This window comes from Balaenoptera physalus, assembly GCF_965194825.1.
Source record: "Balaenoptera physalus genome assembly, chromosome: 12".
Classification (NCBI taxonomy): Eukaryota; Metazoa; Chordata; class Mammalia; order Artiodactyla; family Balaenopteridae; genus Balaenoptera; species Balaenoptera physalus.
In genome coordinates this window covers 88,675,509-88,695,123 of record NC_138897.1, presented here as the reverse complement: position 1 = coordinate 88,695,123, position 19,615 = coordinate 88,675,509, and the positions used below count along the sequence as shown (strand labels likewise).

At 42.7% G+C, this 19,615-nt stretch overlaps 2 protein-coding genes and 1 long non-coding RNA gene across 6 annotated transcripts in view; 1 reads left to right on the top strand and 2 right to left on the bottom strand.

The window, feature by feature from the left end:
• The window catches only part of P2RX7 (purinergic receptor P2X 7), a 50,864-nt gene extending 34,901 nt beyond the window's left edge, over nucleotides 1-15,963 (bottom strand). For 3 of the 4 annotated variants that reach the window (XR_014251983.1, XM_082418073.1, XM_082418075.1), the window contains exon 1: nucleotides 12,200-15,963. Coding sequence is in view for 2 of the 4 variants with exons in the window: in XM_082418073.1 (XP_082274199.1) it covers nucleotides 12,200-12,324 (125 nt within the window). In the remaining 2 variants the exon portion in view is untranslated. The remainder of the gene's footprint in view (nucleotides 1-12,199) is intronic. The other variant, XM_082418074.1, reaches the window with a different exon arrangement.
• IFT81 (intraflagellar transport 81) overlaps nucleotides 1-19,615 on the top strand; it is a 193,680-nt gene that overhangs the window by 60,489 nt on the left and 113,576 nt on the right. The gene's annotated exons all lie outside the window — the stretch shown is intronic.
• LOC309640033 overlaps nucleotides 1-19,615 on the bottom strand; it is a 201,406-nt gene that overhangs the window by 127,850 nt on the left and 53,941 nt on the right. The gene's annotated exons all lie outside the window — the stretch shown is intronic.

The following is a 19,615-nucleotide window of genomic DNA, read 5'->3' as shown; positions in this document are numbered from 1 at the left end:
CAAACATGTGCCCAAGGGGTCATATACAAGAAAGTATAAAGCTGTACTATTTGTACTAGGGAAAACTGGAAATAACCTAAATGTCCTTGAACATTGACTGGGTGAATAAATTGTTGGATTCATCCAATGGGATGTTCTGCAACAGTGAAAATGAATGGAGAGCTGCTTGTATCAATATGGAAATAACATAATAGTGAGTAAACAAAGCATGCCACAGAATGAGATAAAGTTTAAAGAAATTCAAAAAACATTATGTACTTAAACAAATACCTGTCCACGCATATTCATAGCAGCACTATTCACAATAGTCAAAAGGTGGAAACAATCAAAATGTTCATTAAAAGATGAATGGATAAACAAAATGTGGTCTATCCAAACAATGGAATATTATCTACCCACAAAAAAGAATGAAAGGATGCACATGCTATACTGTGGATGAACCTCAAAAAACATTGTGCCAAGTGAAAGAAGACAGACACAAAAGGCCACTTAGTGTATGATTCCACTTATGTGAAATGTCCAGAATAGGTAAATCCATTGAGACAGAGAGTGAATTGATGGCTGCCAGGGGCTGGGGGAAGGGGTAAATTGGAAGTAACTGCATAATGAGGTTTGCATTTTGGGTGATAAAAATGTTTTGGAACTAGATAGAGGTGGTGGTTGCACAACATTGTGAAGGCACTAAATGCCACTGACTTGTTCACTTTAAAATCGTTCATTTTTATGTTCTATGAATTTCACCTCAATTAAAAAAGGAAAACAGGAAACTTCCACAATCCTCTTAGATAGCCTCATCCACCAGAGGGGAGACAGCAGAAGCAAGAACTACAATACTGCAGCCTGTGGAACAAAAACCACATTCACAGAAAGATAGACAAGATGAAAAGGCAGAGGGCTATGTACCAGATGAAGGAACAAGATAAAACCCCAGAAAAACAACTAAATGAAGTGGACATAGGCAATCTTCCAGAAAAAGAATTCAGAATAATGATAGTGAAGATGATCCAGGACCTCGGAAAAAGAATGGAGTCAAAGATCGAGAAGATGCAAGAAATGTTTAACAAAGACCTAGAAGAATTAAAGAACAAACAAACAGAGATGAACAGTATAATAACTGAAATGAAAACTACACTAGAAGGAATCAATAGCAGAATAACTGAGGCAGAAGAACAGATAAGTGACCTGGAAGACAGAATGGTGGAATTCACTGCTGTGGAACAGAATAAAGAAAAAAGAATGAAAAGAAATGAAGACAGCCTAAGAGAACTCTGGGACAACATTAAACGCAACAATATTCACATTATAGGGGTCCCAAAAGGAGAAGAGAGAGAGAAAGGACCTGAGAAAATATTTGAAGAGATTATAGTCGAAAAGTTCCCTAACATGGGAAAGGAAATAGCCACCCAAGTCCAGGAAGCGCAGAGACTCCCATACAGGATGAACCCAAGGAGAAACACGCCAAGACACATAGTAATCAAATTGGCAAAAATTAAAGACAAAGAAAAATTATTGAAAGCAGCAAGGGAAAAACAACAGATAACATACAAGGGAACTCCCATAAGGTTAACAGCTGATTTCTCAGCAGAAACTCTACAAGCCAGATGAGAGTGGCATGATATACTTAAAGTGATGAAAGGGAAGAACCTACAACCAAGATTACTCTAACCAGCAAGGATCTCATTCAGATTTGATGGAGAAATCAAAAGCTTTACAGACAAGCAAAAGCTAAGAGAATTCAGCACCACCAAACCAGCTCTACAACAAATGCTAAAGGAACTTCTCTAAGTGGGAAACACAAGAGAAGAAAAGGACCTACAAAAACAAACCCAAAGCAATTAAGAAAACGCTCATAGGAACATACATATCGATAATTACCTTAAACGTGAATGGATTAAATGCTCCAACCAAAAGACACAGGCTTGCTGAATGGATACAAAAACAAGACCCATATATATGCTGTCTACAAGAGACCCACTTTAGACCTAGGGACACATACAGACTGAAAGTGAGGGGATGGAAAAAGATATTCCATGCAAATGGAAATCAAAAGAAAGCTGGCGTAGCTATACTCATATCAGATAAAATAGACTTTAAAATAAAGAATGTTAAAAGAGACAAGGAAGGACACTACATAATGATCAAGGGATCAATCCAAGAAGAAGATAGAACAATTATAAATATATATGCACCCAACATAGGAGCACCTCAATACATAAGGCCACGCTAACAGCTCTAAAAGAGGAAATCGACAGTAACACAGTAATAGTGGGGGACTTTAACACCTCACTTACACCAATGGACAGATCATCCAAACAGAAAATGAATAAGGAAACACAAGCTTTAAATGACACAATAGACCAGATAGATTTAATTGATATTTATAGGACATTCCATCCAAAAACAGCAGATTACACGTTCTTCTCAAGTGCGCACGGAACATTCTCCAGGATAGATCACATCTTGGGTCACAAATCAAGCCTCAGTAAATTTAAGAAAACTGAAATCATATCAAGCATCTTTTCTGACCACAACGCTATGAGATTAGAAATGAATTACAGGGAAAAAAACTTAAAAAACATAGACACATGGAGGCTAAACAATACGTTACTAAATAACCAAGAGATCACTGAAGAAATCAAAGAGGAAGTCAAAAAATACCTAGAGACAAATGACAATGAAAACACGACGACCCAAAATCTATGGGATGCAGCAAAAGCAGTTCTAAGAGGGAAGTTTATAGCTATACAAGCCTACCTAAAGAAACAAGAAAAATCTCAAGTAAACAATCTAACCTTACACCTAAAGAAACTAGAGAAAGAAGAACAAACAAAACCCAAAGTTAGCAGAAGGAAAGAAATCATAACGATCAGAGCAGAAATAAATGAAATAGAAACAAAGAAAACAATAGCAAAGATCAATAAAACTAAAAGCTGGTTCTTTGAGAAGATAAACAAAATTGATAAGCCATTAGCCAGACTCATCAAGAAAAAGAGGGAGAGGACTCAAATCAATAAAATCAGAAATGAAAAAGGAGAAGTTACAACAGACACCGCAGAAATACAAAGCATCCTAAGAGACTACTACAAGCAACTTTATGCCAATAAAATGGACAACCTGGAAGAAATGGACAAATTCTTAGAAAGGTATAACCTTCCAAGACTGAACCAGGAAGAAACAGAAAATATGAACAGACCAATCACAAGTAATGAAATTGAAACTGTGATTAAACATCTTCCAACAAACAAAAGTCCAGGACCAGATGGCTTCACAGGTGAATTCTATCAAACATTTAGAGAAGAGCTAACAGCTATCCTTCTCAAACGCTTCCAAAAAATTGCAGAGGAAGGAACACTCCCAAACTCATTCTATGAGGCCACCATCACCCTGATACCAAAACCAGACAAAGACACTACAAAAAAAGAAAATTACAGACCAATACCACTGATGAATATAGATGCAAAAATCCTCAACAAAATCCTAGCAAACAGAATCCAGCAACACATTAAAAGGATCATACACCACGATCAAGTGGGATTTATCCCAGGGATGCAAGGATTCTTCAATATATGCAAATCAATCCATGTGATACACCATATTAACAAACTGAAGAATAAAAACCATATGATCATCTCAATAGATGCAGAAAAAGCTTTTGAAAAAATTCAACACCCATTTATGATAAAAACTCTCCAGAAAGTGGGCATAGAGGGAACCTACCTCAACATAATAAAGGCCATATATGACAAACCCACAGCAAACATCATTTTCAACAGTGAAAAACTGAAAGCATTTCCTCTAAGATCAGGAACGAGACAAGGATGTCCACTCTCACCACTATTATTCAACATAGTTCTGGAAGTCCTAGCCACGGCAATCAGAGAAGAAAAAGAAATAAAAGGAATACAAATTGGAAAAGAAGAAGTAAAACTGTCACTGTTTGCAGATGACATGATACTATACATAGAGAATCCTAAAACTGCCACCAGAAAACTGCTAGAGCTAATTAATGAATATGGTAAAGTTGCAGGATACAAAACTAATGCACAGAAATCTCTTGCATTCCTATACACTAATGATGAAAAATCTGAAAGAGAAATTATGGAAACACTCTCATTTACCATTGCAACAAAAAGAATATAATACCTAGGAATAAACCTACCTAGGGAGACAAAAGACCTATATGCAGAAAACTATAAGACACTGATGAAAGAAATGAAAGATGATACCAACAGATGGAGAGATATGCCATGTTCTTGGACTGGAAGAATCAACATTGTGAAAATGACTATACTACCCAAAGCAATCTACAGATTCAATGCAATCCCTATCAAATTACCAATGGCATTTTTTACAGAGCTAGAACAAATCATCTTAAAATTTGTATGGAGATAAAAAAGACCCCGAATAGCCAAAGCAGTCTTGAGGGAAAAAAACGGAGCTGGAGGAATCAGACTCCCTGACTTCAGACTATACTACAAAGCTACAGTAATCAAGACAATATGGTACTGGCACAAAAACAGAAACATAGATCAATGGAACAAGATAGAAAGCCCAGAGATAAACCCACTCACCTATGGTCAACTAATCTATGACAAAGCAGGCAAAGATATACAATGGAGAAAAGACAGTCTCTTCAATAAGGGGTGCTGGGAAAACTGGACAGCTACATGTAAAAGAATGAAATTAGAATACTCCCTAACACCATACACAAAAATAAACTGAAAATGGATTAGAGACCTAAATGTAAGACTGGACACTATAAAACTCTTAGAGGAAAACATAGGAAGAACACTCTTTGACATAAATCACAGCAAGATCTTTTTTGATCCACTTCCTAGAGTACTGGAAATAAAAACAAAAATAAACAAATGGGACCTAATGAAACTTCAAAGCTTTTGCACAGCAAAGGAAACCATAAACAAGATGAAAAGACAACCCTCAGAATGGGAGAAAATATTTGCAAATGAATCATCAGAGAAAGGATTAATCTCCAAAATATATAAACAGCTCATTCAGCTCAATATTAAAGAAACAAACAACCCAATCCAAAAATGGGCAGAAGACCTAAATAGACATTTCTCCAAAGAAGACATACAGATGGCCAAGAAGCACATGAAAAGCTGCTCAACATCACTAATAATTAGAGAAATGCAAATCAAAACTACAATGAGGTATCACCTCACACCAGTTAGAATGGGCATCATCAGAAAATCTACAAACGACAAATGCTGGAGAGGGTGTGGAGAAAAGGGAACCCTCTTGCACTGTTGGTGGGAATGTAAATTGATACAGCCACTATGGAGAACAGTATGGAGGTTCCTTAAAAAACTAAAAATAGAAGTACCATATGACCCAGCCATCCCACTACTGGGCATATACTCTGAGAAAATTCAAAAAGATACATGTTCCACAATGTTCATTGCAACACTATGTACAATAGCCAGGACATGGAAACAACCTAAATGTCCATTGACAGATGAATGGATAAAAAAGAAGCGACACATACATACAATGGAATATTACTCAGCCATAAAAAGGAACGAAATTGAGTTATTTGTAGTGAGGTAGATGGACCTAGAGTCTGTCATACAGAGTGAAGTAAGTCAGAAAGAGAAAAACGAATACTATATGCTAATGCATATATATGGAATCTAGAAAAATGGTACTGATGAACCTAGTGGTAGGGCAGGAATAAAGATGCAGATGTTGAGAACGGACTTGAGGACACAGGGGGGAAGGGGAGGCTGGGACGTAGTGAGAGAGTAACATTAACATATATACACTACCAAATGTAAAATAGATAGTTAGTGGGAAGCAGCCGCATAGGACAGGGAGATCAGCTCGGTGCTTTGTGACGCAGCCATTTGGAAAGTGTCCAGTAGAAAAGGGACCACAGGGCAGAACTCTAATCAAAAGGGAAAAATTACAGGGAGATAGATTTTGGTTCAATGTAAGGAAGAAATGTCTAACAATTAGAACAGTCCCAGAACAGAACAAGCTTTCCTTGTGGTTGCTAGTTGGTGACGACAGCAACGATGATGATGATGATGATGGTGTCGATGACGATGACAGCGTGATGATAATTTTCATTTATCTCATCATCTCCTTTTCTCTCGAGTCTCCTCTCCATCTGCATTTCAACATCATTTCCCAACTTAAAAATAAACCCTCCCTCGACCCCACATTCTTCTCCTTCTACCACTTGATTCCTCTCTTCTCCTTTGTAGCCAAGTCCCTTGAAAAAGTGAGTCACCACATCCATTTCTGCATCTCCATTCACTCCTCTGCTCACTCCAGTCTGGCTTCCCCCCGCCAGAACGTCTATAAAGCCTCTCGTGCCCAGTAAACAACACCACCATCACTAAATCCAATAGACACGCCACAGACCTGTCAGATTCTCAGCAGCATTTGACACCAGTAACCATGCACCACCCCCCTGCCCCCCCTTCTTCCCTCAGCTTCCCAGAATCCACATTCTCCTGACTTCCTTTGGTTCCCCACATTCGCCCTTTCTGAGAATCCTTTGGAGACCTCTGTGCTTCCCATCATTTAAAGATTAGCATTCCTTAGGGGTCTGTTCTAAGCCCTCTTGCCTTCTCACCTACATCCTCTCTTGCTGGTCAGTTGCAGCTACTTCCATAGTTCTAGTTACCATTTGTATGCTGGTGATATGTAAATCTACATCTCCAGCTCCAGATTCATATATCCAACTAAGCATTTGTATTTGTATGTCCCATAGATATGTCAAGCTCAGTGCCTTCAGTTCTGAATTCATCTTCCACCCTAAATGGGCTTTTTTTCCTCACATTTCCTATCCCCATAAGTTCTTCCACCACTCAATTGCCCAAGCCAGAACATGGCACACTCCCTGATTCATCCTTTCCCTCATTCCCCCCGTCCATTCAATTGTCAATTTTTTTTGTTTTATCTTCCTAATGTTATTCAAAACAGTCTACTTCTCTCCTCTACCACTGTCAACTCCTCAGTCCAGATCACCATTAACTCACCTGGATGACCCAATAGCCTCCTAAATTGTCTCCCTCCCTCCGTTTGTACTCTTACCTCCTCCATTCTCTGCAGTACTTTAGTGGGAGCTTGGACTCTGGGGTGAGATACTTGGGTTCAACATTGGCTCTACCACTTACTACCTACATGACTTTATGTAAGTAACTTAGCCTTTCTGAGTCATCATTTCTTCTTCTATAATTAGGGGATATTAGTATTATATTGGCCAGGGTTTCTAGTTCTAAACAACAGAGTTCACTCTGCCTAGTTTAAGAAGAGAGATTGTCTAGAAAAGGCAAATCTATAGAGGCAGGGAATAGATTAGTGGTTGCCTGGGTCCAGGGGGTGGGAATGGGGAGTGACTGCAAATGGGAATGAGGGATCTTACTGGGGTGATGAAATGTTCTAAAACTGGATTATGATGATGGTTGTACAACTTGGCAAATTTACTAAAAATCATTGAAGTATATGCTTAAAATGGGTGATTTTATGATATATAAATTTATACCCCAATAAAGTTGTTAAAAAATAAAGGAAGAAAGAGATTTTAAAGGACATTAGGCAGTTCTTACAATCTCTTGGAGGACCAAAAACCAGGATTGCTGAGACACTACACAGCCAGGAACAACACCCAGAGAACAGGGACTGTTCCAAAGAAAAGACTCGGCCAGCCACTGCTAAGCCCTAAGGTGGGAACTCATGCCAATAATGTTTGGGAATGAGTGCCAGAATCTTAGTCACTGCCATCCCAATGAGCTGAATGCCTGGGGCTATACCTCCTATAGTAGGCTGAATAATGGCACCAAAGCTATGAGGTCCTAATCCCCAGAATTTATAACTGTTACCCTATTTGGGAAAAGGGTCTTTACAGATGTGATTAAGTTAAGGATTTTTAGATGGTGAGATTATCCTGGATTATCAAGGTAGGCCCTACATGCCATCATATGTGTTCTTATAAGAGAGAGACAGAGGGAGATTTCATGCACGCGCACACACACACACACACACACACACACACACACACATACATGAGAAAGTTTTGTGAAGGTGGAGCAGAGTCAAGGATGCTGGCCTTGAAGATTGGAGTGATGTGATAACAAGCCAAGGAACACAGGCCACCCCCAGAAGCTGGAAGAGGCAAGGAAGGATTCTCCCCTGGAGCCTTGGAGGGAGCGTGGCCCTGCCGACACCTTGATTTTGGCCCAGTGATACTGATTTTAGACGTCTCTAGAACTGTGAAAGAATAAATCGTTGTTTTAAGTTACCAAGTTTGTGGTTAATTGTTACAGCAGTGACAGGCAACTGACAACTGGGCAAGAGAACAAGTGGAGGTCCACATACTGCTTATTCAGACATTTAAAAGTCATAACAGACTTTTTTTTTTGGTATAAATTCATTTATTTTTATTTTTGGCTGCGTTGGGTCTTCGTTGCTGCATGCGGGCTTTCTCTAGTTGCAGTGAGCAGGGGCTACTCTTTGTGGCAATGCGTGGGCTTTTCATCATGGTGGTTTCTCTTGTTGCGGACCATGGGCTCTAGGCATGTGGGCTTCAGTAGTTGTGGCGCGCGGGCTCAGTAGTTGTGGCTCGCGGGCTCTAGAGCACAGGCTCAGTAGTTGTGGTGCACGGGCTTAGTTGCTCTGCGGCATGTGGGATCTTCCTGGACAAGGGCTCAAACCCGTGTCCCCTGCATTGGCAGGTGGATTCTTAACCACTGCGCCACCAGGGAAGTCCCTAAAAGTCATAACAGACTTTAAAATGAAACATGTTTTTTCATCTACCCTGACATACCTTCATTATAACCTGGAAGGCCAGATTCATGTTTAGAGTTCTTGGACTCCTCAGAATTCTGTGCCAGAACTTGGAAGCATTGGTTGAAGAGACCTCTGACCCTTAGCCCACCCCCCTTCTCATCTCACTCTGGCTCCTCCCAGCTCTGTGAGGGCCCCGTGCACCTGTGTATGGATACCCTGCACTGTATGCCTAAGCCCCCTCCACACCCTCCACCTGCATTCAGCTGCCCCTTGGCCACCCCTTGATCTCAGGAGCATGCCCCAGGTGCTGTGGTCTTCTCTCAAGAGGATAAATCTGGGAAAAGGTTAAGGGCCATTTGGGAAGAGAATTCTGGGGTCCTACATACCGAGCATGGTGGGATGGGGGGAGTGCATCCAGTGCTCTGGATTGGCACATTCTGCCCCTGAGGCAGCAGACTTCTAAGGGGACACCAATATTTCCTGTATCCTGGCATACACACCCTGCCTAATCCCCCAAACTTTGAGTATGATGGAAATGCTTCCACAATTAGATTATACTATACAGTTGACCTGAAGCTAGCAAGATCATCTGGGTGGGCCTGACCCAAACACATGAGTCCTTTAAAAGCAGAGAATTTCCTTTGGCTGGTCCCAGAAGAGAGGTCAAAGATTTGAGGCATGAGAACATTGTATATCATCACTGGCTTGAAGATGGAAGGGGCCACATGGTAAATAGTGCAAGTGGTCTCTAGGATCTGAGAGTGGCCCCTGGCTGACAGAGCTCTGAATCCCATGATGGCATGGGATTGAATTCTACCAACAGGAAGAATGAGCCTAGAAGTGAATTTTCTCCCAGAGTCGCAAAGTGAGAACTCAGCACAGCTGACACTTTGATTTCAAGCTTGTGAGACCCTGAGCAGAGCACCCAGTCCCGCCAGGCCCAAACTGCTGATCTACAGAACTGTGAGCTAATAAGTGATGGTGTTTTAGGCCACTGAGTTTGTGGTAATTTGTTACGCAGCAACAGAAAACTAATACAGCCCCACAGGTTCCTTACTCCATGGGGAAGCTCGCAGCTAGCGGAGGGCCAGGGTGGGATCTCTAAAGTGTGGGGTCCAGGAAGCAGTCCCTATTGTGTAGGTCAAGGCTGGTACTGCCCCCATACATTCCTTAAGATGAATTCTGCTCATGCCCAGCACCCTATGCTATTTCCTGTGTACCAAAGTGTTGTTGCATGGTGCGTATGTTTGAAAAGCTTGGGTCTCAAAGGTGAAGGTGAAGGAGTTGGCTTATTTTAGGGGACATGTTGAGTGGAAAATGTTCACAGGTAGGGAAGCAAGATGCTCACTCTATGAGAAGCGTGTGAGAACAGAAACTGACTGAGGGAACCCCATCTCACGTTTACTCTGGGGCACCCAATTGCTGAGTCATTGCACTGTTTAAATTGTGCTCTCTCTTCATGCTCCTGTAGAACATGTACAACTGAATCTGAGGGAATTAAATGCTCGTAAGTAAAGATTCCACCATATGAAAGAAAAATATCATTATAAGGTGTTCTCATAATAATCTGTTCATATATATACAGCAATCTTCTTTTAAGACATTGCGTGCTAGACCCAAGAATACCAGGAAGCCGCATCACAATGTGGAATTGTGACATATGATCTATGTATTGATTCATAAGGGAGAATTTACTAACTATATTCTTTATTATCCATTCTGTGATATCTGGTCTAAGTAATATGTCTTTAGAATTTTAATATACATGCTTATTATTTAATATTTGTTGCATAGAAAACATATGACTCAAATAATGATAATCCTAATAATATCAGATGAGGAACCAAGGCTCATAAAGGTGAAGGAGTTTTGAATCCACATTTCCGGATCTGAAATCCCAAGCTTGGGCATGATTACCTTGAGGGTCAAAGGAGAGAGTATATATGAAAGTACCTATTATATTCAAAAAGATTATTTTTAAAAAATAGCTACCATTTGTGAAGCTCTTACCCTATGCTAGGCATTGATAAGAGCTTGTCATGCCTTTTCTTGTATAATTATCACAACAACTCTATGAACAGATGCGAAACTGAGGCTCAGAGAGGTTAAGTGACTTGGTCAAGGAAACTTAGCCAGGTTTATGAAATAAGTTGCTTTAACTTTTAGCTGGTAAACTGCATTGTCTCCCTAATAGATGCAAGTTATCATTGTCATCACCACCACCATCACAAAGAACAAGGGCGCATTAGCCATTAGGGAAATACGAATCAAAATCACAACGAGATACTCACTAGGATGCCTATAATCCAAAAGAGAGACAATAACAAGTGATGATGAGGATGTGAAGGAACTGGACGTACATTGTTGGTGGGAATATGAAATGGTGCAGCCACTGTGAAAAACAACTGGGTAGTTTCTCAAAAGATTAAAATTAGAGTTTACCAAGCGATCCACCAATTCCATTTTTAGGTACATACCCAAGGAAACTGAAGACATGTTCATACAAAAATGTGTACACAAATGTTCACAGCAGCATCGTTCATCACAGCCGAAAATTGGAAACAACCCAAATTTCCACCCAAAAGTGGTATATCCATATAATGGAGTATTACTCGGCCAAAAAAAAAAGGAATGCAGTAGAGATACATATTCCAACATGGATGAACCTTGAAAACATATGCTAAGTGGAAGAAGCCAGACACAAATGATCATTTATAATGAAATATCCAGAATATGCAAATCCATAGAGACAGAAAGTAGATCAGTGGGTGCCTGGAGCTGCAGGGGAATAGGAGGATTGAGAGTGATGGTTAAGGGATGAGGGAGTGGGTTTTTTTTTTTTTTTGAGGTGATGAAAATATTCTAAAATTGATTGTGGTGATGGTTGCACAACTCTTTGAATATACTAAAAACTACTGAATTACACACTTTAAATGAGTGAGTTGAATGGTATGTGAATTATATCTCAATAAGCTGTTAAACAAATAAAGAGCAAGGACCTGCTGACCCTGGCGAGGACCTAAAGTTACATTTACAGGTCTGGTCCTATTCCTCCCCCTAAGCGGTGATGACTCACGTAGATGCCAGCATTATCACCAGGCGTGCCCTGAATCCTTGACTCCTCCCTGGGAATCCAGGATGTTGCCCTGCATTTTCCCACCTGCCCCAGGCATGCCCTGCCCAGCTCGCCCCAGCAGTCCTGGGTTAGAACCCAAAGTGTCACCCTCCCTTCTCGTGGCTTCCCCCTGCAGGAGACTGGCACTACTTCCTCCCGCCTGCTGCTTCCTCCTCCGACTCCCACTCCTCCCCAGCTTGCTGTGAGCCTCATGTCTCAGATTTTAAAACCACAGGGAATTCAGGATGTGCACAGGAAGCTGGACCTTGAGGTTTTCTGTGCTGCCAGCCACTGCAGAGATTAGGGTCATCCCCACAGCCCACTTACCTAATGTAGGAAAAGAACAACACATGGAAGAACCATTTAATGGTGCCATAATTCGTGCTCTGGATCCGGATGACTTTGTATGTCTCATACTGGAAGACATCGTTCCAGCTGCAACAGGCTGTCATGGTGAGAGGCTCGCTCTCCACTCGGGGCTGGACCAGGGCTCAACCCTCCCAGACCGGCCACAGCAGACCCACCAGTAAGAGGAAAATGAAACGTCCTTATTCTTAGCAGGAGCCTTTAAGTTTGAGTTCCTCCAATGATGGCAGAGTCGGGGCGGGCACTGGCAGCTGCCCAAGATGTGGCTGGGAATAAACAAGAAAAGCCAAGTCCAACAGGCCCAGCTGGCAGATGTCCCCGCCCCAGCCGGCCTCCCCCGGATGCCTGCACAAAGATGGTGTTCAAAGGAAAGGCATTTTAAGAATTCTGCCTTATCCCTTTTTTCCTTTCACTTTTTTTGGGGTCATTTCAGTTGGGGTAAAGGAGCAGCCCTTCAAATGTCAGGAGACCCAGTGCTTCCACTGTGCCTTAGGAAAGAGCCTAGATCTCTCCATTGCCTCAAGCCCCACTCAGAGACTGATTAGTTCATTTCTACAACCATTTATTCAGCCCCAGATGTATGTGAACACTGGATGAATGAAGGTATCCCGCCTCCTCCCTCCCTCACGTCCTCACAACACTCTGGTCTGTAGAGGAGGAATTAGATTTGCTGGGGGCTGAGTTTGGGGGAGGACTTTATTGCTATGCTGGATATTTCCTGCCTGACCCTCAAGATCCACTTTCCACTCTGCTCTATTCCCCCGGGAGGTCAACCCATGACCTAGCCCAATCAGCCTAAGAAACAAACCTGCCATCCAACAAAATCAGGTTTATTGACCCATTCAGTGAGGGAGTATACATCATCAAACAAAGGGATAGAGTTATCATCAGATTCTGGGGAAGGTGGAGTTTAGATCAAATTTAAATGAAATCAAGTTTTCACAGGTTCAGAGCAAAGCAGTTTTATATAAAACGGTCAACTTTAGATCTGGATTGCAAAGTGGACCCAGGGCCCTGTTTCCGTGGAAGCAATAATGCTAAGATAGATGTTGATTGTTGTTTCCAGAAACCCATTATCTGAAGCTCTGCACCTGAGCTGCAAATCGAGGCTGCCTCTCTGTTTCAAGGTGACTAAGATCCTCCAGGCAAAACAGGAACATTTCGTTCTTACAGATGCAATTTCAAATAGCAAAGTTTGTGATAGTCCATGATTTTAGAGGAGGATGTTTCTCAGTAAGTAACAAAGTAGCAGTCACTCACTCAAAGATGGGGGCTATTATCACCTTACAGCTACACAGAAATACTGTTTCATGTTCCCTCTGCTGTGGACTTAATCCATTTCTGCTCTTCCTGCCTGTGGAATGTGGTTAAGACTCCCCGCTCCCAATGCAGGGTGCCCGGGTTCCATCCCTGGTCAGCCCGCATGCCACAACTAAAAGATCCTGCATGCCACAACTAAGATCCCACACGCGGCAACAAAAATCCTGCATGCCACAACTAAGACCCAGCACAGCCAAATAAATAAATAAATACTAAAAAAAAATCCAATGGTCTCTGGGGAGGGAACAGGGGGATTAGTCAGTGTCAAGAGACTTACTTATCACCTTTCTATGAAGTTTTCTCCACCATATGTATGCATTACTTAAAAAAAACAAAAAACAAAAAAAAACACTGATAGATTTTTAAAAGCTGTATCTCCAGACCAAACCTGCCTTTTGAGCTCCACACCTGTAGTCTATGAACCTCCAGACCTAAATATCCCGCAGACACTTCAAATCACAACTTAAAAATGGAACACTTTCCCATAAAATAATAGTGTGAGCAAGGACTAATGAGAGCAAGAGAGTGGAGACAGTAGTTGTGGGCTACTTTTCCTGTTAGCTTGGCTATGTGAGAAGAGGGGTAAGGGTGATTTTTAATGGGGGTCATAGAGTCTAGAGAAGATTGGTGCGTGTGGTTAAGATTGAAACATTTGAGCCATTCAAAGATGTTCAAAGTGGAATGTCAAGAACAGTGGTCTGTTTCTTTGTGAAGTAGGAACTCAGGTCATGAATGGAACAGAGGTTGGAGGGCTTGGGTGAATTTCTCTTAGTCAAGTGTGTGTGTGTGTGTGTGTGTGTGTGTGTGTGTGTGTGTGTGTGTGTTTCTGGTTACAGGTCAGAAAATCAAGTGATTTTCTTCAGAAAAAAAGCAAGTTTTTTTGAGGAAACACTGTTATCTCACAGAACTCAAATGCATGAAATGTGGCTCCAAATCGTGAGAACCCATGATTAGAACAGGAAACTAAAACGTCCCGCGCTGAGGCTGCTCTTTCAATTTGCCTGAAACTGTGAGGTCCCACCTCTGCCTGTCTCTCTGTCCACCCACAATGTGTCTCTCTAAACACTGGCCATCTCTTCTTCTCTGAGGACATGTGGCCAAACAAGGCTATCATGGTTAGATGTCCACGTGAAAGTTCAAGTGAAAGCCCAGATCAACGCCCAATTCCAGAATCCCAGGGGAGTGAATCTGATTGTTCTGGCTATTTATCTCTGGTCCAATCAGCTATGGCTGTGGGTGGGGTCACAGAACAAATACAGCATCAGGGGCCCTGCCTTGGTGAGGAGAGGGAGGGGAGGGAGGATTGGGAGGAAGAAAGAACGGAAGGAGGGAGAGAGAGAGGTGTGGCTCTCAGAGAATAGAGGCTCCTAGGCTGGGGGACTCTGGTTAAATACCCCAGCCCCTCTCTCTCGGGTGGGACAATTCAAAGGCAGCCTAGGCAGTCTCCCAGAGGTCCCTAGTGAGTTTGGGCCCCAGATGCCCACAGCAGTGACATGCTGCTTCCTGTATTGGCTGCCTTCCCTTCCTTCCCTGTGCCACTTCCCCACTCCCCTTCCTGGCCTCACCCCAAATAAGCTATTTCCACCCAGGGTCTGCTTTGGGGAAACCCAGTCTATTTCAGTCTCCTGTGCTGTTGTTAAGGAGTTGGGAATTTATTCTGAGAACAATAGGTGGACTTCTAAGCAACGCTGTGGCATGATCTTATTTGCACTTTAGTAAAATCACTCTGGCTGCACTGTGGAAGTGGATAGAAGGGGCAAGAGTGAGGCAGGGGTTCTGCCCAGGGAGGGGGCATAGTGACATGGAGGGGGGCTGAGGGCAGATCCCCAAAGAATCCAACACCAAGGAGACTAAGCAGAGGCATCAGGGAAGGCGAGGAAAACCAAGGGGGGGGTGTGCACTCAGACGCCAACCGGAGAGCAGTTCACAAATAAGCCAGGGGCCACAGGAGATATTAAGAGCGATTATAATGCTGCAGAATTAAAGGGCACTAGTGAGGAAGCTGACAGGTAACTTAATGGAACAAGATCAAGTCAAGTATTAAACTCAAAGATAGGTGGGAACTTAGCATATGATAAAAGCATTTTAAAATCAGGGGAGAAAGAAATTACTCAAAATGTGATTGCACAGCAATTGGCCAGCCATTTACAGGAGGCCGGTGGAGGGGAGGCGATGTGGTATTCTAACTTTTCGTATTTAAAAAGATATGTAGCTGTTTGAAATGTAATAGAATCATCAAAAGTGAACAAAATCAGCTACACAAAAGGGATATTCAAGTCACCCTTCTGTTTGTGTTGCACACATTTTGCGTTATGGTAGAAATGCAAAGGTAACTGGATGCCCTTTGAAATAACTCAACTGATAACTACACCACACCAGCACCTGGCTGATGCTTGGTTCTTTCTCCCACTCAGACTCCTCCTTGGTGTCAAGACTAGGTTGGAGGGACTTCCCTGGTGGCACAGTGGTTAAGAATCCGCCTGCCAATGCAGGGGACACGGGTTTGAGCCCTGGTCCGGGAAGATCCCACATGCCATGGAGCAACTAAGCCCGTGCACCACAACTACTGAGTCGCTCTAGAGCCCGTAAGCCACAACTACTGAAGCCCGCGCGCCTAGAGCCCATGCTCTGCAACAAGAGAAGCATGAGAAGCCCGCAATGAGAAGCCCGTGCACCACAATGAAGAGTAGCCCCACTCGCTGCAACTAGAGAAAAGCCCACGCGCAGCAACGAAGACCCAATGCAGCCAAAAATAAATTAAAAAAATAAAAGAGACTAGGATGGATTTGCAGTGATGATAAGATGATGATGAGAGCCTCTTACTCTCCTTCAGGAATATGTTTCAGCCAGGATTCACTGTGGTTTCTTTCTTAGTAACTGGAGCTACTAAAAAAAGCATGTCAAAATGATGTTAATTTCACCTTTCTGCATGGCAATTTCTTGTGAACCTGCCTCTCTAACCCTCTCTTCCTTCCTTCTCATCACCTAATTCATAATTCTTATAATAAGTTGGTCAAGAGTCTACTGCTTAGGGATGTCACAGAGTTAGGAGAAATACCCAGTGCCCTGGTATTCAAAAATGTTTTTCTTTGAGTTCACTAAATTGGTGCTGTCTAAGGGAGTGGCCACTAGCCATACGTGGCTATTTAAATTTAAATTAATTAAAATCAAGTGAAATTTAAAATTCAGTCCCTCAGTCGCACTTGCCATTATTCCAGTGCTCAACAGCTACATGTGGCCAATGGCTACCACAGTGAAGATGTAGAACATTTCCACCACCGGAGAAAGTTCTATCAGACAGCACTGCTGACTAAATCTGTGGGATAGAGGAAAAGGTGATATACAGTTGCAAGTAAGTGAGGAAGGTGAGGGTGGTCCCAGTCAGATGGCATCTATTTTTTTGCATGAAATAGGAGGCAGAGTTGCCTGATGAGAGAGAAAGGGAAGGCAGAGGGGTAGGAGGGTCCACGAGAGTGAAGATTCAAAACAGTTGCTATGGTAACCAGGAGAAGAGAGCCAACAAGGAAAACAGGAATTCCAGGGTGGTGCTGAGAATTAAAGACTATGAATTTGTTATTGCAACAGTCTGCATGACTGAGATTATGATAAGGGCCTTCCCACCTACAGGATCCACCTCCCACCTCCACACCCAGAGACCAACCCGCTCTTGCCAAGTGGTTCAGATAGTTTTAGAGTTTGTAATCACTGATATCTACTACCTTTATTCTGGTCTTCTACATTTGTTCCAGAAACATTGTGAGCAAAGCTACGTCTCTGCCTCGCCTTCCACCTAAGTCACCCTTTTCCTGGGGCTTGTATCCCTTGCCAGCCCCACAATGCAAGGCAAGAAGCTCCTCTTTTCCCCCTAACTCAACCCAAGCACTAGGAATGTCTTGTTTCACTCCATTTATTCTGGGTGTAATTCCTGTAGCCTTCTCATGGGTGCTGGATTCTTTTAATCCCAAGATCATCTCTCCACTCCACTCCATCCAAGACAAATACACATGCTCTTCTTGGAAACTTTTAAAATCCATTTCCTAGTCAAGAGCTGGCCACTTCAGGTGATAACTGAGGTGTTCTGCAATCCTAAACACAGAGGATGGGGAAGGGTGGGGAAAACTGTCATTCTTCTTCTAATGGTGGATGGGAGAGAGGTGTTTGGGGTTTCTAGAGGACCAGGGACCTATTGTTTTCTCCATCAGTCTTAGCAGGACAGGTATGAAGACAGTATAGAAGGATACATGGGCTTTCCTGGTGGCACAGTGGTTAAGAATCTGCCTGCCAATGCAGGGGACGTGGGTTCGAGCCCTGGTACAAGAAGATCCCACATGCCGCGGAGCAACTAAGCCCGTGTGCCACTACTACTGAGCCTGCGTGCCACAGCTACTGAAGCCCATGCGCCTAGAGCCCGTGCTCCACAACAAGAGAAGCCACTGCAATGAGAAGCCGGCGCACCACAGCAAAGAGTAGCCCTCGCTCCCTGCAACTAAAGAAAGCCCGCGTGCAGCAATGAAGATCCAACGCAGCCATAAATAAATAAATAAATTTTAAAAAAGAAAGAAAAGAAGGATATGTACATTGATCCAGGGCTGAGCTTTTGCTGGGAGTTAAAAACTATGTCATTTAGGGTGTTTTATGTGAAAGTAATAGAATGCTTGACTCAAACTGGCTTAATATGAAATAAATTATTATCTTATATAATAATATATTGAGAGGGAGGACAAACTCCAAAGCGGGTTGATCTTGTGGCTTGACAACATCATCAAGGACCCAGGTTCTTTCTATCTCTCTGCACCACCACCTTTGTTGTTGCGTTCATCCTCAGAAAGAAAGATCATCAATTCTTTAGTCTCTTTCATGGGAAAATCTTTCCCAGAACCCCTCTCTCCCCACCTTACTCTACCCTCTAGTACTAGAATTGAGTCACATGCCTGTTCCTTTACTGACAAGGGAGAGGAAATGACCATGACCAACTTGGACCAATCACCTGTGTTCAAGTAGATATTGGGGACTCATCTATAATGTCCACTACTTGGGAACTGGCAAGAAAGTAGCTAAAGTGAGGACCACAGGATCTATGCTGGATAGAGAATGAAGTGGAGGAAGGAGGGTCCTGAGAGGGAGAAAGTAGAAGGGTCTGGGATTCTGGAGTTCAAAGAACTGCTAAGCCTGGAATAACTGAAAGAACAGAGGATACAAGAGTGTGGTCAGAGAAATGTAAGCCTTTGGAAGAAGATTAGTTCCAGGAGAAATTGAGGTCTAGGACATGGTCAAGGGAGGGGGTTGCTCAAGTAGAGTGGAGGTGAAGATCACTGGAATGAGGAGAGACAGGAGCCAAGGGGTCAGGAGGTTGGCCAAGTCTTCGGTCATTCTCATAGTCATCGAAATCATTAGTATGGTGTAGGAACTGGGATGGGGAGGAAGGATGAGCCAGATGCTAAAGTCCTCTAAGAACAAGGATTGACTGATGAGTAGACATCAGCAATGAGAAGGTATTGAAGGTGGTACACGTAGATGACTTGAGCCTCAGAGTTTAATCAAGATGAAGGACCATTGATCCGGAAATAGAGTTGAGGACCATGGGGGACACCATGAGAGTCGGAGAAGGATTTGCATCCTCTGGGGACGGCTTCAAGGACTGTCAGGGGAGAACCAAGTTTACGGGGGGCAGGAAGTAGAAGGAACTCTGTATGCTGAGGTCATGACCTGAAAAAGAAAAGAGCATGCCTTCCACTCTTCTCTATTCCGTTCCCACAATTTGCAATGAAACCCAGAGGTGAGCCATATTTGACCCAGAGTATGAGAACTCATACTCCTCACCCACTGGTTAATAATAGAAGCAAGTCCAAAGCAACCCTTCCTAAATGTCCATTAATCCCCCGAGCTTATCAGTATCTAGGGGTGTAGCAGACACTCAGCTACTCATTTGAAATCTGCTCTCTTTTTCTTTGTTAAGAGAATCCCCAATTTTGTCCAGGTTTCAAACCTTCAGGAAAGAGAACTCTGTACCCACCTCAAGGGTATCACGTTAATCCCATTCTACCTGTGGGTGACTGG